The sequence below is a fragment of the Castor canadensis genome, chromosome 6 (genome assembly GCF_047511655.1).
Source record: "Castor canadensis chromosome 6, mCasCan1.hap1v2, whole genome shotgun sequence".
In the NCBI taxonomy this organism is placed as follows: domain Eukaryota; kingdom Metazoa; phylum Chordata; class Mammalia; order Rodentia; family Castoridae; genus Castor; species Castor canadensis.
Window position 1 is genome coordinate 141,570,735 of NC_133391.1, and position 24,226 is coordinate 141,594,960.

The window sequence follows — 24,226 nt, forward strand, 5'->3', positions numbered from 1 at the left end:
CATTTACCTGCTCTGGTTCTTGTTGTTATGCATTGGCAACTACTGCCAATATTGATGATCCTCCCTTGGCCATGGATTGTTAGGACCATACCCTTGAAATCTTCCTCATGCCAATGAAAATCATGTCCCTTTGTTTCAAAACCTCTCTCTCAAGACTTCCTCAGCTTCAGGGTTTAGCAAACTCCTGGCTGTTTTCTTAAACATCGAGTAAAGCATGAGGGCCTTTCACCCAAGGGACCACTTACTTGAGTGCCATGTTGGATATAAAATATGCACATTCTATTACTAGAGAAGATTTAGGTACAAATGCATATGTGTTTCTCTCAGATTTCTCTTGTAGCACACGCCTCCCATGACTCTCCTCAAAGTATCAAAGCCCTAGGACTTCACTGAGGAATTCACCAAGTCTAAATCTTGTGCATGTCAAACAGTTTCCATTCTCCCTAATGCTAAAAAAATCATTTCTCCTTTTGAGAGGAAAAATGGTTCTTATGGCATTATACATTTCATCATTCTATGATTGATGTCATAAATTTTAAGTCCTAGCAAGATTGACTCTTGATATTTAAATTCAAGAATTCTTTTAAAACATTAAGTACTGAAGAATTCTCTTTTGTCTCAAGAGCCTGTCCCTTAACCTTGAAAACTGTGGCCTTCAAATTTATGATTTCTGCTAGATTTACAAAAAAAGTACTTGAGTATTCAGAAGATGTAGCTTGATTCCTTTTCTCTCCATCTTCTTTAACCCAAGGGTGTACATAGAAAAAGCCCAGATGCAACTTGAATTATGAGAGGAGTGGCAGAGACAAGAGTACAAAAACACATAAAAATATTAATATCAACATATAAATCCAATAGATAAATACAGAACTCAGGAACAAAGAAACAGTGGGCAATGATGAGTCAATGACAACTCAGTTTATTATATAAAACTCACATGAAATAAGGGGAATAAGGAGTATGCTTTTCTGAATTGCTTAAGTTTTTAATATGCTAAAGATACAATATTTATTTTAAAGTAACCAAATCCTGAAATTATAATTTTTAGCAGGTACTCCCAAAAGAAATTGTTCTGTTTTTTACCTCCATTGTTACACATCAGCAGGGCTAGGTGCCAACCTGTTTATTCTCTTTGTAGCCTGTATGCATAATACCATAGCCCTCACCACACTGCATTGTGTTTACTTTCTATTTCCTCCACTAATTTGTAAACAAATTGAGGACATCAACATAATCTTTATGTCCTTTGCACTTAGCACCATTCCTAGTACATTATAAATAGTGAATTGATATACTCAAATAAACACATGAATGATTAAAAGGAAAAAAGAATAAATAATAAATCAGCATTTATTAAGTCTTTACTATGTTCCAGGCACAAAGTACCATTCATGTATGTGTAAACTCTTAATTCTCTCAACTGGTACAATTACTACACTTGTTTTAAAGATGGGGAAAAGGATGCACAGAAAGGCAAAGAATGAGTACATAAAAGAATAGAACATTTCAGTTTGGCTTAACATGAATTTGCAAGATAAAGCTGTGAAGGTTGGTTTGATCTATATTAAACCAGACTTACATGCCTTGCTAAAATATTTGGAAGACTCTCACCATCTTATTTACAATCTGCATGATTTCAATAGATGTTAAGTGTGAGTGAAGTCCATCTTAGATTCGAAAACTCTGAGTGTGACAGAATTAAAGAGAACTCTTAACTTCTAAAATTATAAAGTGGACTGTGTTTTTTTTTTCAAAAAGTTGACATGGTATATAGTTTCTCCACTCCCCCCCCCCCAAAAAAAAAAAAACTTTGCCAAGAAATTCACAGGTTTAGTTTTGGGAAGAGCACTCTGCTACATTCAATGGGAAATAGTAAAAAAAGAAAAAAAATTAAGTAGGGGAGTAAAATGTCCTTTATAGATATTATTTCTATTTGTGATGCATTAAACATATAGAATATGGATTAAGTTGCTATATAGATCAACATTAAATATCAGTACCTCTAAAGAAATACTGAGCCAATTCTTAACCTGAGTGTTTTTTCCTTCATGTAATGTGTTTTTATCTTGCTTCAAGTTTAAAAACATTCTATCTTTCTTTTTGCAATTGAAAGTTTCAATCATTGCAAATCAATAAGTTGGATATCAGAAGCTATGTGGTTTATGTTATTCCAGTTGTCAAAGACTTCTACCAGTATAAATCAAAAACAGTAAAAGGCAAAGTAGTGAAGGACAATGTATTTGCATCTCAGTGTTGACTCTCACTGTGTGTTCAGGACAGAGTGCTTTCCCCTTCACTATCTACATTGAAACTACTCTCTCTCTCTCTCTCTCTCTCTCTCTCTCTCTCTCTCTCTCTCTCTCTCTCTCTGCAGGTTCACTTGTACAGGGAGCAGAGAAATCCATATCCCTGGTTCAAGGAGGAAGGAGTGAGTTTGCAGCAGCTTTGGCATGGGAGAAAGGCAACTCAGGTCCAGAGGAGAAAGTCTTTACGGAGTGGCTAGAATCAGTGAAGGAAAATCCTGCTGTGATTGACTTTGAGGTAAGATTAAAAAGTATTGAGGTAAGAGTGCTAAAGCAGTGTGCCAGAAACCCAAATTCCACACCCTATGATTCCTTTTCCATATTCTTCTCAGGTTATAATGGAAATATCTTTCTTTAATATGTATGCACAATGTACCTTTAGAAAAAAAAACAGCTCAAACTTGAGATGAACTGCCCCTTCTGCAGCCTAAACGGCAGCTGGTCTCATCCCTTGCAAAACAAAGCCCACTGTTCCTTATCTCCTGCCACCTCTCTTTGTCTGTCCCTAGCCCTTGCTTTCTCCAAAATGCTACTTAAGGCCAGACCCGCCAAGAGAAGCTGCTGCGCCATTTTCTCTTGGCCAGCCAGCCTGCTTATTAAACTTTGGACATGAGAAACCTCTTGTGAGCCTCCTTTGTGTGCCGTGTGCAGCATTTTCCTAACAATCTCCCCATGAACACAATAAATTCAGTTTCTGTGATTTTCTTACAACTCTATCTGATGAGCACTCCAAAATCTTCATCTGTAGCTCTGTGGGATAAATGGGATTTTAGATCCATTCAACTTCCTGTTTCTATCACCACTGATTCAATTTACCAGCTCTGTATTTGTTGTAATTACATAAAAAGGTGATTTTTGTTATTTATGGAATACTTTCCCCATATATCAGTCATATGCCATTTAGAATCAGTTTTGTATATAATATAACTACATTTTGAAAGGCCTCCAAAGACGTTATTAAGTTTATTTCATTCAAATGAAGATAAAGGAGTTCAATCATTATGAAAATGGAATCATTTACATGTAGCATGAAAATATATTGAACTCCATGGGTTCTGGTAGGAAATGAGACCCAGATGCCCATCTGGACAATTTTAAGTAATACACTACATTAGATAGTCATTTCTTTGGGCTTTAAAGAAGTTAATAAAATAAGCACTCTTCTTTTGTTGTTGTTAGCTCCATTATTTGTTACTGTAATTTTTCTATTCATCTAACTGGCAAGTTCAACCCTCTATTTTCTCCCACCCCACATATTGTTATCTGGCTCTACCAAAAGCCAATACTATCCCTAGAAAAACAAAGAACAAGGAAAACCTCTCTTCATCTTCTCTAGATTTTCCTGCCTGATTGAAACTTAATGAGATTTCAGCAGAACATTAATGAGCATTGATGACTCTCAGTCATCTTTCTCAGCATTTTGATGTATGCACTTGATGTTTACTAAATAACATGATGCGTTTCCAAGAAAACAACATCTGACATAAGGCTTCTTTCATAGTAGAACCGCAGGGAAAGTAAGTTCCACACAGATCATCTGCCCTCAGGTACAAGGTTTGACTCTACTGGCTCAACAGGCTTTTATAATACTCCCTTTCAAGTGTGGTGTTTTCTGGGGCTGACCTTTCATTCCATAAGAACTAGGCAACATTTGCCAAAGGGAATGTGACTGGGCCTCCTCTCTATCTCTGCTCTTAGCTTGCTCCCATTATGGACTTGGTAAGAAACATCCCCTGTGCAGTGACAAAACGGAATAACCTCAGGAAAGCTTTTCAAGAATATGCAGCCAAGTTTGATCCTTGCCAATGTGCTCCATGCCCTAATAATGGCCGTGCCACACTCTCAGGGACCGAATGTCTGTGTGTGTGCCAGAGTGGTACCTATGGGGAGAACTGCGAGAGGCGATCTCCAGACTATAAATCTAGTGAGTATCGGTGACAGGTTGTGAGGTGGGCACCTTTTTCCCTCCAAAAAAGATGTTTTGGATTGGTCAATTTAAACAAACAATACTTATTAGCAACTTCCATCTTGCTCAAGCTTACAAAGATAATAAGCCCTCAAAAAAGCCCTAGGACTGTGGGTGTGGCTCAAACAGTGGTAGAGCACTTGCCTAGCAAGAACAAGACCCTGAGTTCAACTCCAGTACCACCAAAAAAAATGTGTCTGTAAAGTCAAACAAGCCTGTGTTTGTCTCATCTGTATCAGCTACCTGATGTTAGAAAAGTTATCTAATCTTTCCATACTGCAATCTGCTCATCCATAAAGTGAGGATAACACCAGTATCTACACCAGGATTTAAATATACATTTATTCACTTGTTTTATGACATCTTTAAAGCATACATAGCATATCTGTAGCATTAAATAAATAAATATAAAGTAAATATATAATGCTATTATTATAAAATGCTTACATAATATAATGTATAAGGAGAATAGCTTTATAAGGGATAAGTTATGCCACAACCAAAGTTTTCATGTTCATAGTTATCACATTCTCCTTAGAAAGGGAATAAGTCATGGGAGTAAGAATATGTCCTATTGTCATTCAAAATGTAATTTGATATATGTTCTATTCAGAGGATCTCCATATTTATACATATATGTGTACACATGTACATACATGTGTGTACATATGTACACATACATATTTGAGATGGTGAACCTGATTCACAATTGTTGCAATTTTAATCAGGCCTCTGAGAACAGAAAAAAGAATTCAGGCAATGTATCTTTAACCCTCACTGTAACACTGTAACATTCCACAAAGCAGATCACAGAGTAAAAATTTGAAGAAACCATCTTGTCCTGTCTTCAAAACCTAAATTCTCTCATGTGCACCATGATGACAGGCGGGTCTTCTCTGTTCCAGATACAGTGGATGGGAACTGGGGTTGCTGGTCTTCCTGGAGCACATGCAATGCTGCTTATAAGAGATCAAGAACCCGAGAGTGTACTAACCCTGCCCCCCAACAGGGAGGGAGACATTGTGAGGGCAAGCAGCGGCAAGAGGAGGACTGCACATTTTCAATAATGGAAAATATGTAAGGCTGGGTAAGAGGACAGAACGGGTTATTTCTCCCACTAGCATAGAGAGTTCAGCTATTTATTATCCCACTGGGAAGTAAAAAGATATTTGGAATTTTACCTATGCCAACAGCATGTTAGTGAAGTATTGAATTTGTTGCTGTGCTTATCTCATATTTAATATGTATGTAATTAATATATATGAATACAGGCTATTCATGTACATACTCATGTAAATTTGTGTACATAAATTTGCAGACATTTATTTTTCCTTTCTAGTGGGCAACCATGCATCAGTGATGACGAAGAAATGAAAGAGGTAGATCTTCCTGAGATAGAAACAGATTCAGGGTGTCTTCAGCCAGTTCTTCCAGAAAATGGATTTATCAGGGTAAGCATCCTGACAATCACTTTTGATTTGGAGATTAAAAAAAACAGAACCTTGAATTTGATTAGTGAAAAAAAAGAACTTGAAAGTATGAATTTGGGACTGGTACACTGGCTCAAGTGGTAGAGTGCCTGCCTAGCAAGTGTTTAAACCATAGTACTGTTAAAAAAAATAGTAAAAAATAGATTTTTTAAAAATTGGAACTATTATTTTCCCATTTTAATAATCTGTTAACTTAAAAGGTATAAAGTAATCTTGACCATTCCTTTTTTAAGTTATTTTTTGTTACCATGTTATTACTGTACTGGGGGTACATTGTGACATTTATAAAAGTTCTTACACTATATCATAGTTGAATTCACCTCTTCCATCATTCGCCTTTATCCTCCCACCCCTATTCCTGGAATAATTTCAACATGTCTCATTTTTCCATTTTTATACATGAGTACATAATATTTCCACTACATTCACCTTCCTACACCTTTTCCTTATATCTTCCAACTCCCACTGGTACCAACCCCCAGACAAGATCTGTTTTACCTTCCTGTTCTCTAGTTTTGAAAAAAAGCATTTTTGTTGTTTATGATAGCTATACAGGAGTTTTATTGTGACATTTTCATGCATATATGTATTGCATATGCATGCATATATGTATGCATGCAATACATATATGCAATGCCTGCATTGGTTCATCCCTGTATTTTTCTCCTTTCTACCTTTGTCCCCTTCTTATGGTTATTTCAACAGACTTAAAAATTCTATATTCATTCTTATATAGAAAGTACGTCAACCATATTCATCTTCTTAACTTCCTTCATTTACCCTCCCTCTCCCATTACTGTAACCTGATTTTCATATTTGTATTGTGTCCATCTCCCACATATGAGAGAAAACATGCAGCCTTTGTCTTTCTGAGCCAGGCTTACTTCTTTTAACATTATGTCCTCTAATTGCATCCATTTACCTTCATACCACATAGTTTCATTCTTCCTCATGACTGAATAAAACTCCATTGTATATAAATACCACATTTTCTTAATCCATTCATCAGTTGTAGGGCATCTGGGTTATTTCCATAGGTTAGCCATTGTGAAAAATTCTGCAATAAACATGTCTGTGCAGGTGTCTTTATTGTATCCTGACTTACATTCCTTTGGATATATCCCTAGGAGTGGTAATGCTAGATAATATGGCAGTTTTTGTCTTTTGAGGAACCTCCATACTGTTTTCCATAGTGGTTGTACTGATTTAGATTCCCACCAACATGGTATGAGATGGGAGGGTTCCTTTTTCCCCACATCTTGACCAACATTTGCAGTTTGTGTTCTTGATGATGGCCATTCTAACATCATTCAACATCTGTGAGATGGAATCTTAACATAGATTTGATTTGCACTTCCTTTATGGCTAGGAATGCTGAGCATTTCTTCATGTGTGTTTTGTTGTTGTTGTTTTGTTTTTGGTTTTTTTGCCATTTCAATTTCTTCCTTTGAAAAAACTCTGTTCAGTTCATTTGCCCATTTCTTTATTGGGTCACTGATTTTGGGGGAGTCTAGTTTTTTGAGCTCCCTGTATATTCTAGTTATTAATCCCTTGACAAATGTATAACTGGCATAGATTTTCTCCCGTTCCGTGGCCTGCCTCTTCAATCTGGTGACCAATTCTTTTGTTGTGAGAAACTTTTTAGTTTCATGTAGTCCCCTTTGTAAATCCTGTCTTTTGACCTCTTTTTCATCTTAAATTTCCTGGAGATGTCTTCATGCCTGTGTCTCATGGTACCGCTTAGTTCATACAAAGATGATATATTTGTGTTAGTAGAGAATGGAACTTCAGCATAATATAGAGTTGAGGAACTTGTAAGAATCTGAAACTGATGTTTGCCTGTTAATGTCTGAGTCTGAGAAAAATAATGTCCTTATCTAAGACATAACTATTCTCAGAGAGATTAAACAAGACTTGACCATAATCATAGGAGTATTGAGTCTGTATTGCCTTATTAGGTTAGAAATCTATAGAACCCTTAGAAAGTGAGTATAATTGTAATATCCTTTTAATTTCTTCTTTTTCACAAAGCTACAATATGTTTCCATGCTTTTTATACAAATTGAATACTTATTGCCAGACAAATCTATGACTTTAGATATAAATCTTTCAGGAGATACATAATATTAAAATTGATCACAGAGGCATGCTCCATATCCATTTACATTTCTTAAAGTCAGTAAAATCCTTAAAATAAGATTTTTCCAACTGTATCATATTTATGAACAAAAATCAATAACATTCAATTCTCAAAGGCCAGCACATAAGTATCTACGCATGGACCATCGTCCGGGCTCATGTATCTTCCCTGTTCTGTCTTCTGCCTATATATATAGATATTTAAGGGAAGAAACTATTTTAGAGGGGGATAATTTCAATTAGTCTTTATTTCAGAATAGAAGCTCTCAAGCTCACCAATGTAGTGGAGAGCTTGTTAAAACAGATCTGTGGGTTCCAATCCCACTGTTTCAGTAGGTATTGAATGAGGCCTAAAAATGTCGCTATCTAGCATGTTCTCACACAGTCCTGATGCTGCTAGGTCAGGAGTCACACAATGGAGACTAAAGCCAGGAGTCAGCAAACCATGGTCTAAAGACCAACTCTGAAGTGTTACATTTTTAAAAACAAGATTTTATTGGAATGCAGCATATTCATTTATTTACATATTGTCTATGGGTACTTTAATGCAATAATGGCAGAGGTGAGACATTGTGACAGACACTTTATGACCTGCAGCTGACTATCTGGGCCTTTTGTTGGCTTATTCCATTAATACAGGTAGAACAAAAAGAAAAAGGGTGTAGTAGCACTTATCCTTTTATCAGGATAGTGGCATTGATCCATTAATGAAGACACAACCCTTATGACTTAATCACCTTTTAATGCAACCACAATGGCAATTAAATTTCAATATGAGTTTTGGATGGGATATTCAAACCATAACAAAATGTTTTTATTTTTATAAACAAATTTGCTCCTTATTTTATTTTTCTTTATTAAAAGCCTTATCTCTTAACAGCCAATAGTACATAAGGATCAATGGGTTACTAGGAAATGAGTGACATTCTTAATTGACATTCTTATTTGTAGTCAATTAGTCACACTTAACAGCTGCATATGTTTGCTGTATATGTAGGAAACATTATTCAGTTTATAGTCACAATATAAGTATATAGTTTTTCTCTTCTAGCACTAGTAAGCTATCCCTATGTAAGGTGGAGTAAGTTTTTAAGTAAAAAGAAATTATAAGAAATTTAGAGAAGTGATGTGGAAAACAGATTCAAAGAATGACCAGTTAGAAAGCTGCTGTGGTGAGAAATAATAAACACCAGGAAGAAAGACTGTATACTGTGATTGTCTCCCAGTCACTCCAAGTTTTGCAACTCATCATTCTGGTTTAGCTGTGACACATGGTCTACTCTAGCTGACTTTTGTTGGTGTTATTACATGGAATTTCCTTGTGTACCTGGATCTTAATAGTAATTCACTTCTGTGCCCAAATGCTGACATGTGTCCCTTACTCCACCCCTCCCCACTCGTCCATCCACAGTGAGCATCTGCTGGGTTGGAGCTGTTAGAAGCTGACCCTGAAGTCCTGGTACTGTCCAAAGCCATTTTGAGAATGTATGCACATTCGCTCACTTAAGTGCTTCTGGGAGAAACTACTCAGTGTGATCCCTACTCCTTCCTGACTTTAATTTTTTGAAAAGTGCTCTTAACTCCTAAAAGCAAAATCCATCTTGTTTTATACATAAGAATTTTTTAATGAATAAATCAAGCACTACCCACAAAAAAAAAAGGACTAGATGATGAAGAAAGGAAGGAGAGAATGTTGGGAGGTACTTAGGAGTAGAATTTGAGAAAACTCTATGAGTAGATATAGAGGTGGTTGAATAAACTGAATTCAGGATGATGCTATAATGTTTAGAGATGGTTATTCATCACATTAGTAATTTTAATAATTTTATGGCATCTGTTTTAATTTTAGAATGAAAAGAAACTGTACTCAGTTGGGGAAGAAATTGAAATTTCATGCCTTACTGGATTCAAAGCTGTTGGATACCAGTACTTCAGATGCTTACCAGACAGAACGTGGTGGCAAGGGGATGTGGAATGCCGACGTGAGAACTGGGCAAACATTTTGTGTGACTACTCTACACAATGAACGTGCCCAATATAAATAGAGAAAAATCACACCCTTGCATCAGTACATTTTACTATTTTTTAGTAACTATGGTGAAAAGACTTAGTGAAGCAGTAAATGGGGCTTATTTGCTAAAATTAGATATCAAAATATCTCCATATTTCAGTTCTCCTCCCTCTGCTTCAAACACAAAGTATGTGAAGTATGGTCTTAAAAAGAAATCCAGGAAGTCTGCAAACTGTATTTAACCACAGACATCCGCTCTGCCTGATGTAGAAATTGGTGTAAACTGATGAGTCCCAAGAAGGTGATACTGAGAATCTTTAAGTATCAGAACTTGGATTTTATGTGAGATGCAGTTTTCTCCAGGCACTGTTCCTTAGAGCACATTGACATTCTTCACTGAAAAACAGTTCATGACCTTGTAGGTCCTGAGGATACACATGATGCAGGAAAGAATAAATTGAGATTCAAACAAGGATCAAATGGAGACCTCCAAAAATTGTTATGGGACACCTTGAAGCAGAGTTGAGACCTGTGTCAATTAGAATGTCCTGCCTCTGTGCCACTCACAATGTGGTAACTTGTTTGGGGGAAAAGGTAGAAGAGGAAAGGAAATTATTTCCTAAAAGGAAAAGGTCCCAAAGATGTAATCAATGTTGAATATGTCTGGAACCAATTCCTTAGGAAGGAAACCTCAGCTATTAGAACTAAAGGGAGTTTTTTGATGGAGTCTCTGGAGATCCTTAAACCTGAGGTTTCCTGATCAAATTGGGTATGAAAGCTGAGTATATGCAGTAAATCTCTTTAATGTCACCTATTGGGTGCATAAAATCTGCCTATCTTCCCTGAGTTTTCTCCTCCACTAAACACAATTGAAATGTTGCTCTCCCTGCAGGGACAGAGTGCCTCAAGCCAGTTGTGCAGGACATCCTGACACTCACACCATTTCAGAGAGTATATAAAATTGGTGAATCCATTAAACTGACCTGCCCAAAAGGCTTTGCTGTTTCTGGGCCATCAAGGTACACGTGCAAGGGGGATTCCTGGACACCACCCATTTCAGAATCACTGACCTGTGAAGAAGGTGAATAGCAGCTCAAAATTGGGGATTCTAACAAGTCAGGTTCCCTGAAACTGGCAGTTCAGTAACTACAGCAATGCTGTTTCTTACCTGTGTTTTGGAGAGAGAAGGCAGCAGAGTCCACTGGAGAACTAAGTTTTAACTCGTCCTATTTAGATGATGAGAGTGAATAGCAAGTAATAGGTTATTAGTCAAGTAGATTTTCAGACTTTAGAAATTGAGTCTAATTTTTCATTTCCAATATAAAACTTTTATAGAAGTTCAAAATCTTTCATCTAACAAGATCAGAACTGATGTTCAACTGAAATGTTCAGTTCAAGTAAAGAACCACAAAAAGTAGCTAACACATAATTAGGCATTTTCTTACTACCTAAAACAAATTTTTTGAAGTTCTTTGAATAAAACAAACCCAGTATATCAGTTTCTCTAAACGATAGTTTTAAACTCTGGGTGGTATCTGCCTAAATAGACCTGAGTATGTGACTCAAGTGGTAGAGCACTTGCCTACCAAGTGTAAGGTCCTGAGTTCAAATCCCATTACCTCTTGCCCTCAGAACGTCAAACATTAAAGAGTGTTCTCATTTCTAGGTTGGCCCTGTGCTGGGTCTTGTAGACAGCTCAGTGTCAGCACTAACTTCATCCTGAGGCTTCAAGGAGAGATCAAAGACTCATTGCATGTAATCACTGACCATTTCAAACCAGCAGTGACAGAGCAATGCTCTGTGACACTTGATTCTCTTTGGGGAAAAAAAAATGCATAGTTTGGGGCCTCTCGCTGATGAATATGTAGACTTATTTACAGAGGGCAGAGGAGCACAATCATAAGAAGCCAAATAAAACAGTCCAATGCCAGTGTAAATCTTAGTAGCTGCAGCTTATCCAGAGCTATAGGTCTCCAAGTTTATGAAGGTTCTGGATCAAATTTCACCAGCTGGAATGAGAATACTAACAAAGAATAACAGTAGGAAATGGCAATAGCAGCAAACACCATGTTGCTGAACATGAACGCAAACACCATGCTGATCCTGTGGATGCCTGATGCCTGATGAGTCAGATCCAGAACGGGGAGTTTGTTTCATCCTACATGCCAAGGCATCAGTTCCAGATCCAACAGCCAGTCTGAAGGTTCTTTGGGTGGACCTCAATGTACACAAAGATGACCAAGGTTTTCTTTACATACAACATATCCCAAGTGTCATTCCTCCACTTTACTCCCTCCTCCCTCACATACTATTCTATGCCTCATCTTAATTCAAGCATCATTTCCTCAGGCATCTTTTCTTAGTTTTCCCAATTGAAGCTTTCATGGTATGTGGTCTCCTAAAACCATTACATTCCCTTTCTTCGTAATATCTGCTTCATCCCTTAATTATAAATCCATTATTAGACTGATTGTTTGTTTTCCTATTATTTCAATTGTCTTAAGAGTATCCACTTCTTAATTTTACCTTTGGCACCTTAATCCAAATTACTATCCAAACTTTCACCTGAATTACTACAGTAACATCCTTCAGAATCATGAAAAGGGACCACTGCTGTTTTCTTCAACTTCTTCTCCCTCCACACCTTTTTCCTTCCTTTCCCTTCCTCTTCTAACCTTCCTTCCACCTTCATTGATTCCTTTGTCCCTCCCTTCCTTTTTCACCGTAATATTCTAGTGTCCAGGGATAAGTATGTACATTTAGAAGTTACATTTCTCCATTGATCCTTCTTGCAAGAAAATCTAACTTTCAAGTCATTACTCCAAAAAATATGTGTACCATTATCATAGTTAATATCTATATTACTAGATATAGTGAACATCATTTTCATCCTCATCTTTTTTGATCCCTCAGCAATGTTCAACAGTGTTGCCTACTGCACATAAGTTCTTTTCTTGGCTTCAAAGACATAAATCTTATTTAACTCTCTGACCACTGTCCTCTCTTTCAGGCAGGTTCTTGCCCTTAGTAGGACATTAAATGTTGGAATCCCTTGAGACTCAGATCTTTCTTATCACCTAATACTACACTTTCCTGGTGAGGACTCCTATCTGCAACTATAGCATCAGTGAGTCTCCCATGGACTTAATGAATTTGAATCTTTAGTACAGACTTCTCTACTGAGCTTCAAACATGAATTCCCAAGTTCCTCTATGTCTATCTTATTTGAATGTCTTAAAGATACCATAAATTTAACATGTGTGCAGAAGAACTCTTGATAGATCTTCTTTTCCTCCCAAAATTAAGAATCTTTTAATATTTCCTCTTTCAAATAAGCACCAGATCTCTTCTCTTATGCAAACTAGAAACGTAAGGATTATATTTATAGCTCTAATAACTTACCACCGTACGTAATAATGATTTTAGCCTGCTATATATGTTTCAAGTTGATACACTTCTTTCCTCTTCTATATTTGGTCCAGAATACCATCCCTTTTCATCTTAATTACTATAATAACCCCACAGACCACCTGCCATATATCATCTGCCATATCCCTCTTGACCCTATGACTCTCTAAACCTACTCTTGGCACACAAGCCAGCATCTAATTCTTTTTCAAAATCCAAGCCTGATTTTGTCACACTACCCCTGATTAAAAAGCATCAAATACCTTCTGCTTCTTAGGAAATGAAGGGTAAACAACCTTATGAGACCATGCACAGCCTAACATATGCCTACTTCTTGGGCCATTTCTTTTTTACATGCTTTTATTTTTCTGCACTTCTTCTACACTGGCCTCCTCTCAGTTCCAGGAAAATTACATGCTTCCTCCCTTTTGAGCACTTTCATACCTGATGTGCTGCTTCAAACAGTCTCTGTCTTCCCCATCCCTCGCCAATTTACCATTCCTAATCCTTCTAGATATATCAGTTCTCTTGATTATATGCTTTCTCTTTAATAGCACTAATAATGGCAACAATTCTATATGTATTATCATGTTTGTTTGATCAATGCCTGTCTGCCCCCTTAGAATATAGGTAAGATTTTTCTCAATCCTCTAGACTCAGAACCTAGCAAAATGATGGGAACATCAAGGATGTTCAATAAATATTAGAAAAACAAATGAACAAAAATTTCACCAATTTCATTTTTTTAGTTCTCTGAGGTTAACAGAAATTTTAGTTTGCAGAATGATGGCATATGTGAACTGGAAAGGACATCTTAGATGGAATATTTCATGACATTTATTTGGAGAAGCTAAAATGAATGATCTAAATCCAGGAGATAAATGAGAACCCTATGCCACTGTTTTTTTTGTTTTGTTTTGTTTTTGTTTTTCTAAATTCAAGCTTATCACTGAGAAGTCATGCTATGACTTTTCTTTTCTTTTTTTCTCTCTTTTCTTTTGTTTCAGATATTCTGACAAAATTAAAGGGCCATTGTCAGCCTGGACAAAAACAATCAGGATCTGAATGCATTTGTATGTCTGCAGAAGAAGACTGTAGGTATGAGATACTCTATGGACTGTGTTTCCAAATTGGGAAAAACAATCTAGTGTAACCAGCTTGATGGAAAAGCTGAACTACTTGAAGCATAAACATGAAACATTAATTTTCACATAACTGATTACTCCTTTACCCTTTTCCCTATTGGGAAACAAGTTTTTTAAATTATCTTTCAGCCTGGTTTCCTAAGTTTGTTCATTTAAACAGTATAATTTTGGTTTTAAAGACTTACTCTCTTGTCCATTTAAAAATTTCAAACTCAACTATATCTAAGCCTACCTTTCCCCTGCTAAATATAGGGGAAAGTATAAATCCCAGTAGCTTAGAGTAAAGGAAGTATTGTGAGCATGGACTTTAAACACACACACACACACACACACACACACCACACACCACACACCACACACACCACACACACACACACACACATACCTCACACCACACACACATACCACACACACACACACACACACAAACCACACACACCACACACACACACATACCACACACACCACACACACCACACACCACACACACCACACACCACACACACCACACACACCACACACACACACACACACACACACAACACACACAACACACACATACCACACACCACACACACATACCACACACACCACACACACCACACACCACACACACCACACACCACACACACCACACACCACACACACCACACACACCACACACCACACACACCACACACACCACACACACCAGACACCACACACATCACACACACCACACACACCACACAGACACACATACCACACACCACACACACCACACACACCACACACACACATACCACACACCAGACACACCACACACACACACACACACATACCACACACACACACACACACACACACATACCACACACCACACACACCACACACACACAACCACACACACACACACCACACATACCACACACACACATACCACACACCACACATACCACACACACCACACACACCACACACACCACACACCACACACACCACACACACCACACACACCAGACACACCACACACACCACACATACCACACACCACACACACACATACCACACACCACACACACCACACACACATACACACCACACACACCACACACACACACACACATACCACACACCACACACACCACACACACCACACACACCACACACACCACACATACCACACACACACACACATACCACACACACCACACACACCACACACACCACACATACCACACACACACACACCACACACACCACACACACACACACATACCACACACACCACACACACCACACACACCACACATACCACACACACACACACACACACACCACATACCACACACACACACACACACACACACACACACCACACACACCACACACACCACACACACACACACATACCACACACCACACACACCACACATACCACACACACACACACACACACACACATCTTTGCTGGTTAATTCTTTTGTGCTGGGGAAGAAAGCATAAAGAAGAGAAACAATAAGTTCTCATGTAATTTTCATGACTGGTTTGGATATCTTTCTCAGTATAACTGTCTTTATTGAACAAACCCAAGACTGTCAACATAGTTCATTCATTTATGGATTAATTTTAGATGAATTTAAAAAGCAAATCCAAAATAGCATTCACTCAAGATAAAATTTTGTTTCTCTAGCTCACAAAATAAATTCAGAAATGGGCTAGCATGGTGAGCTTCTCATTTCAGATAAGACAGAGGCTCCCTCCTGTTCTCTGTATTGCCAGCTTTAAAGTTATTTCATGGTCTAATTTTGCTTTGCTGGAAAAGGAAGGAAGAAAGACTACAAATGGGTTATGTTCTTTCTTTTTAGGTTTTCAAGGAAGACCCATTATCTACTTCCATCTCTTTAGATTGGTTTTATTTTCATAGCCACATGTATCTGCAAGCAAGGCTGGGGAATGCAGTTCTTTGACTGGATACATATTCATTCTGAATAAAATTAGAGTTAAATTACTGAGGTGAAATAAAGGATGTTGAGGAGCAAGCCGATATGTAGTTGTGAATATTTCATTTTTAACAACTGATTGGTGCTCATGTTCCTCTGTGCTACAGGAAAACAAACATTTGTAGGGAATCAATTATTGTCTTTTTGGAGAGCACAGCAGGGTTTTCTGTATAATAGTATCAGCACAATTCAGCCCAAAGAGGCTCTATCTACCTTCCTCAGTGTACATCACAAGGGGTTCATCAAGTTGCTTCTTGATGTGGAGTGCCCTCACCAGCAGAGATGGCCTTCTGCGGACTACCTATATCACTTACATTGTTTACTTGGCAGTGGAAGCTTTTTTCTTTATCTGTGCAATACAAATCTTGAGAATACAAGCTGTCCCTTGGAAATTCTATTGCAGTTCTGCTGTAACTCTGCACTCTCTTTCTACGTATCTTGCTTCTCTTTTATGCAGGGTTGAAAGTGTTTATGGGAGTGGTTGTCCCACATCCTAAATTCTCTGAACTTATAAAGTAGTCATTTGTTCTCAGTTATTTCCTGGCTCTATTTCCTGCAAAGAATCTTCTACACAAGGGCACTGGTTGCTAACTCTAAAGTGACATTGGAGAAGAAACTCAAATTTAGAGTAATCAAAGAGATCTTGTCCTCTAAGCAAGAGAAAAACTATGGTCACTTGTTCCCTCTTAGTAACAGAATGCATTCATTACTCAGAGAGACTAAGCAAGTTACACAGAGAATGATCCCAAGGCACATGCTCTTAATCACAGTACAAACACACTTGCAACACTATATAATGATATAGACTCTATATGACATGTTCTTAATTGGTGTTGCAAATTATGAATATTTTTGAGTTTAGAGGAGATACAGAAGACTTTGGGCTGGGTTGATCAGGGTAAGCTTCAAACTGTTGCCAGAAACTAAGGTTAGCATGGACAGTAAGACAAGAGAAATGATACAATGCTGATTGAACAGAGCCTAGAAGACAATAAGGGAAGAATAAATTTATTTGCTTAGATATCAAGAAATACAATTGTCAGGTGATTAAAAAGAGATTTAGGAAGATGGGAAAATAACAATAGAAAGAAAAGCTGATTGGAATTTCATATGGAGGATCTTGGCTATTCAATTCTTCAGGCTTAAATTTGAAGTCAATTAGAAATAACAGCAAGATTAATATAAAATTTTAGGAAAATAAGTCCCAGGCAGCATGTAAGATGAAAGCAGGAACTGAAAGGAGAGAAAATGGGTGGAAAAAAATTAGGGGAAAAACTGGGTGGTGAGTTAACATATTAAATTGGCTACAACCATCTGTTTTTTTCTGGTCCTAAAATGTAAATGCTTGCTTTCTTTTCTTGGGCAGCCATTATTCCGAAGATATTTGTGTATTTGACTTCAGTTCCAGCCATTACTTTACTTCATCTGTTTGTAAGTTTTTGGCTGAGAAATGTTTAAATAATGAGCAACTCCATTTTCTACATACTGGTTCCTGCCAAGATGGTCCACAGCTAGAATGGGGTCTTGAAAGGACAAAACTTGCATCCAATAGCACGAAGAAAGAAGTTTGTGGCTTCAACATCTGCTATGACTGGGAAAAATGTTCAGGTAAGCTACAATGGTGATCATGTACTAGAAATGTCCTCACTCAAAAGTCATACCAGATGGCATGATACATTGTCTTTGCACTTGCATATCTTCTTTTTAAAAAATAACTTTTCCTTAATACAAGATTGATTCTCTTTTACTGTAATTTTCTTAAATGGTTCAAAGAGAAAAGACAAAATATTAACACCCACCTCTACAAATACTCACCTCAATACTACTAGTGTGTATCTTTCCTTTCCTCCCGATGCACACGTAATCATTTTACATTTAGATCCCAGTAAAAAGATCATTTGTCCTGATGTCAAGCTTTATACACCCTCTTCCCATACCTAATCTTGAAGGGCTTTCATCAGAATTGTCTAACATTTCTCCTGGTGATTGGGATTCACTAGGGCCAATACTGCTGTTGAGATGGGACTGAATTTCACATAAATACCAATTGACAAAAACATCTTCTTAAATTTCTTTAGGTATTCTGGACCAGTCAGGACTGGCTATGTTACTTAAGCAGGAACCTTGAGCTTAGACAAGTCCCACATGAACCAGGCCCTGTAGAACATCTCCCACTTTATGCTGTTTCTCGTTCCTATCATTCATAGCATTGACTAGATGCTCCAAAAAGCTCTGTGTCATTTCTGGTCTAGAAGTTAGATTGACCATTAGTCCTAGAGAGCAGCTCAGTGAGAAACAGATTGCTCCTACTGGCCAGCAGGGTCTTCTTGCTCAAGGTTGCTTGAGATTGGACTACCAGTATGGTTCTCATACTCTAATTTGGGTGATTAATTATTTATGTATAACTACCACCATAAAATTTCTCTCTGGGGCTTCACACATTTCAGAGGTTGCCCTGCATGTACACATTTTTAAAAGGTAAAATGGGATCATATTCTATGTGATATGTTATAAATTGATGTTTTCACTTAACATATCATGAAATTATTCCCATGTCTTCATCTATTATTCTACCACATAATTTTCAGTGCCTTCAAAAGTGTATACAGACATGTGATTTACTTAATCATTTTTTGGACAAGCACTTGAAATTTCCTCCACATTTTGCTATTATAAACAGTGTTGTAATAGATAAATCTATAATCTAAGATTATTCCATAGGATATACCTTAGAAAATGGAATTTACAGGTGAATTTTATTTTTAAATATAAAGTTTTTACTGATACGATGTATCACCTTGCTTCAAGACATGTTTTTAGCGTATTATATTTCAATCTGTACATATGATAGCAATTTCTCCAAGCATTGAGGTTGTCACTCCTTTATATCCTTGGCAATTGAATACTTAAGAAGTAGCGTTAAATTTCCATTTTCCATAAGTATATTGCTATTAGCATTACATTTGTGAGCTGCTTAAAGCAGGGACTTCACAGCAGTACATTTGCTCTGTTTTGAAATCTGACCTTGAAATAACCAAACTAAGCTCTATATAATACACAAGATGGTTGGAGATTAGGATTTTACAGAACTCAAGTAGACAGCTAGATTTCCCTTGCAATATATATTCAAAAATGTATCTTAAATCTATATATAAAATATGCAATGGAAACTTTTAGAGCACCTTATATTTAAGAAGAAAAACAAAACCTTGTTGTTCTCTTTGGATTCTCTTTCATTTTCTGGCCCAAAGTTCTCCAGCTCAGTCCTAGGAAGAAGAGAGGTCCTTCCTGATCCAGTTAGAGCTGTTTATCAAGATTCATCTTATTTGACAGACCACAAGATTAACACACAATAGAGAGTAGACACAGTGGCACAGTGAACAGACAATCCAATGGCAGCAACTCAGGAGATGGACACCTGGGATTTCTAATCCTCATGCCACATCTGAACAAAGCAGTACCACAAAGAGATAGAAAACTGGGATCTGATACATATGTTGCCCAACTCTAATCTCTATGAAAACATCTTTAGATTAAAAACTCTACCTTTCATTTTTTGGATGTTTGGCCAACAGCATTACCCAACTGACATCTCTCTCAGAAACAATAGTGTGTGATGGGAAAGAGTTGCAAATGTTATGCAACATTCTTTTTGTATTTAAATGTAGTCATTTTCTCTGAAAAATGTAGTATAAGAATACTTGCAGGAAAAATATAGAAAATGCAAAAATACATACAGAAAATAAAAGGAATTTGGACAGTGGAGATGGAGGAGGCAAAAAATTGCCCCTAGCTATAATAGGTAGGTCAGCTGTTTGGAATTGTGTTAAGGGTTGGCTTCCCTTCTTCCTTATTTGTCATAAAGATCTTCATGGAACTCTTCCATTAGAAAAAATTTCTGGTTCTGAAGATTTGGGGCATTTTTGCCATTTTCCACAAATTATTCTTTTCAATTCTGTCTTAACAAATTAATGATTGGCTACATACAATTTCATCACAGTATCTGCTTTACTATTCCCCTTCGCTGTATATGCATTTACGTGCCCACAGATTTTAGGAATGTTAGTTTGTCCAAAAGAAAAGATGTTTAAAATTTTGAATACTTAACCAATATTGCTCTGATTAGCAGAATGATTTGGATTAATCAAATTAACACTTAAGCATTTCTTAATGAGATATATATTTAAGTAATCCAAGATAATTTTGGTCCTGCACATACTCAGAAATCTCAAAGCATGCTTTTCCCTAAAGATACTGTCTGCCTCTGCCAGCCTTCCTTAACTGGCAAGCAAAAGTCAATGTCACAGAAAATTCTGTTTGAGGCAGTGCTGTAAAACACCACCATTATGCAAACTAATCCATTTACCAAGAGAAAGCTAGAAATGTATTTTATACCTAACCAACTCGTGGCGAGTTGTGATATTAGTAATTTTGAGTTGAATTGAATGCCACCTTGATTAAACTGTGCTCTTGATTACATTGTGATCTTTGCTACTCTTTTCCTTCCCTATCTAAAATGCAATAAAAAAATTTAAAGTGGAACTTCAAAGTAACAGGAAGTTCACTTTTCAAAAGTGGGAAGTGGAATGGCTCCCTTAGGGAGCCTATTTTTATGGATATCAAATGTTCTGTCTGAATTTCAAAAACATCCACCACCAACCAATAAAAAGGAGAAATCCATTTAGCTTCCAGCATGTGGAAGTAACTGTACAAAGCATGGTGAGGGGGTTGAAGATAAATTGTTCACAGTTCTTGAAGGAGTTACATTAAATAATAGTTACATGAATCACCTTAATGCAAGGCAGTGTGTGATAAAAGCTGTAAGAGAGAGAAAAATGTCTTTTGACCTGGGTTTCATAGGCATGGCAGGGTAAGTACTGAGTATTTAAGGATTAATTACTGGAAGTGGTACACAGAGCCTTTTTGTGCTGATCATCTGAGAGAAACCAGACTACAAGATTTTAAGATAATCATACAAAAGAGTAGTGACCATGGCATTTGCAAATGCCAGGAGAGCAGATTTCCTAAGCAGAGTTGGAACAGACCCTTGGCCTTCTCCAAACTCCATCCCTTCCAACAATGAACAAGACTTTTCACAACTACAATCTTCTCTAACTAATTGACAGAGAACATAGAAAAGAAAAGCATGTTTTATTCATGAAATGTTTCATACCATGGGCGAGGTGCCTGTATGTGTGGTGCATATGAGAATCTCCCCAATTCCTTCCTTGACTTCTCCCATAAGAGAAAAACTGACATTTGCTTAAGTTATTCTTAATGGCATCACTGCCAATCCTCAGGCTAACTCTCGTATCTAGTAACATTATTATCTCAGATCCATCTAATGCATTTCTTCTTGTATACTTATACTTACACTCAAAACTCAGGATTTGAAAGCAATTGATCCAGTTAATTTAGCATCTTGTTAAGAACTAAGTAAGACATAGAAGAGGATAATCCATACTTAACATTCTCAAACAAAGTACTTATAACTCTTGGAGAAAAGACGTATGGAAATCTAACAAGAAACCATTAAAATGACATATATGGTACAAAAAATTTTATAGTAATATGGTTGAAAGATAAAAGTCAGAGGGGATAAATAGTCATGAAATGGTTTGTGAGTCTTGTAGAAAATGAATATTTGAAGAGATGCTAAAAAAGAGAGCATAGTAGAGCAGAAGAAGGAGACGGCATGGTAGAAAGGACAAAAACTGGAACACTCTGAGTCTTGTTTGAAACACTAAGGAGAGGATAATCTTTCTTGGAATGAAGAAAGTAAAAAATAATAATAATGTTGGAAAGGTCAAATTGTGGAAGAACTGGAATTTTGACTAAAACATGCATATACGTTTATGTGTGTATGTGTGTGTGTGTGTGAGCTAATATCCCTTTACTCTAAGTTTAGCTAATGTTCTTGATGTTAAACACTTTATCCCTGAATAACTGTTTTAACATAAACACACAAGGTTTATATGAGTTATGAACTCTTCAGGTTGCTCTAAAAGCAGACATCATAGGAGAATTATCCCACTAACTGCTTACTAACTATATAGATCCCAGGTATAACTCAGTAATATTTTAGAAATAAATAAATAGCTATAGTATATAGCTATGTTAAAGGGCTCTGGCCTGTGGGTCATTTATTACAAAACTCACCTGTAACATTTACTAATTATATGACCCATACGCAAATTGCTTAACCTCTCTTTGCTCAGTTTCCTCATCTTGCACTAGTTATAATGACATAGTTCATACACTTGCTGTGAAGAGTCAGTGAAATAAAGGATAAAGTGCTCAACACATCATGTGGTTTTAGAGTTCATGCTCAGTTAGTAGTAGCTCTAATGTCCTTAAGCAGTGCCAGTAAAAAAAGAACAGAAAGGACTAAGACATTAAGACATAGTAGAAATGGATTAACAGGCCTAGTGACTGAGAGTGGGCAGCAAACAAGAGGGAGATGATGGAAGTAGCTGAAATCCTGATTAGATATGGGCAGTGAGACAGGGAAAGAGGTCAGAAGTAGCCAAACTCTTAAATGTTACGGGCTCTGCTGTCTTTCATGCAGGTCTCTCCAACAATCATATTTGGCTACTTGGGGCCATTGTCTTTGTTTCAGCTTTCGTATTCATTGTCACCAAAGAGCTCATTGCTGTGGGAAGAAATTAAGTAAAGCCTGGCATAAAGTACCATAAGTAGTCACACTGTCTCTCTCTCTTTCATTGCAGCTTCTACTTCCAATTGTGTCTGCCTGTTACCTCCCCAGTGTTTCAAGGGTGGAAACCAACTCTATTGTGTCAAAATGGGATCATCAACACATGAGAAAACTGTGAACATCTGTGAAGTGGGAGCTGTGAGATGCGCAAACAGGAAGGTGGAAATTCTCTACCCTGGGAGGTGTTTGGTCTAACTAAACTACTGATAGAACAGATTCACTATCCAAAAGCAATCCTTACAGAAGGGTATTCTTGTACAGAGAGCAGGATGGCATGACCACAAATTACTGACAGAAATTCTTTTGTGTTAGTTACATACCATTATTCTCCCCAACTCTTCTGTTTCTTCATCCCCGAGCCAGTTCCAACCCATATCACCCTATAGTATACCTCTGGATTATGACTTACCTATCAGTGTAGTAAATTCTCTTGTTCACACTGCATGAAAATAATGGGACTTCTGAGGACTCGATAAAGCATCTTCACAATAAAAACAAGAGCAAAAACTATAATTTTCTTCAGTGAATCAATAAATGTAGAAATATATAAAACCTTAAGAGCATTTTGGAAACCCAACCTTTATATATTCATTCCACAAATAATTTTCAAGTACCTACAGTATGCTTGGTACTATGCAAGGTCTTGGGAAATCAGCAGCAAATAAAACAGACAAAGACCCCTTACTTTCATGAAGATGATATTCCTGTGGGGGTAGATGTACAATGAATAAAATAATCGTGTAACATATGTAGTATGTTTGATGTTGATCATTGCTAGAGAGGAAATAAAGCAGGGAAGTATGAGTTCCATCCTTAAGTCCCATCTCATGCAAGGAACTATTTCATAGTAATAAACATTACTGTAAACATGAATGGACTCAAGCAAAAACACCCTGTTTAAAATGGTTAAGAATAAACTTATGTATTTCCAGGATTCTCTGAGGGAGAAGAAAAGAGATTCTCTTCACCTCAGCAAAAGTAACACAAATGTATATGAAACATGGAAAATCATCAGAGACAACAGGGTGGATCTAGGCAAACTTTTTCTGTAAGAGCCTGGTAATAAA

The 24,226-nt window shown here is 37.1% G+C and overlaps 1 protein-coding gene across 4 annotated transcripts in view; it reads left to right on the forward strand.

Annotated features, from left to right (window-relative positions):
• Positions 1-23,905, forward strand: part of C6 (complement C6) — a 60,182-nt gene extending 36,277 nt beyond the window's left edge. For all 4 annotated transcript variants that reach the window (XM_074077546.1, XM_074077547.1, XM_074077545.1 and 1 more), the window contains 9 exons: positions 2,375-2,541; positions 4,002-4,227; positions 5,175-5,346; positions 5,609-5,720; positions 9,748-9,880; positions 10,802-10,990; positions 14,325-14,415; positions 17,811-18,052; positions 23,173-23,905. In XM_074077546.1, coding sequence (XP_073933647.1) covers positions 2,375-2,541; positions 4,002-4,227; positions 5,175-5,346; positions 5,609-5,720; positions 9,748-9,880; positions 10,802-10,990; positions 14,325-14,415; positions 17,811-18,052; positions 23,173-23,354 — 1,514 coding nt within the window. In that variant the 3' untranslated portion in view covers positions 23,355-23,905. The remainder of the gene's footprint in view (positions 1-2,374; positions 2,542-4,001; positions 4,228-5,174; positions 5,347-5,608; positions 5,721-9,747; positions 9,881-10,801; positions 10,991-14,324; positions 14,416-17,810; positions 18,053-23,172) is intronic.
• Positions 23,906-24,226: the final 321 nt, after the last annotated feature.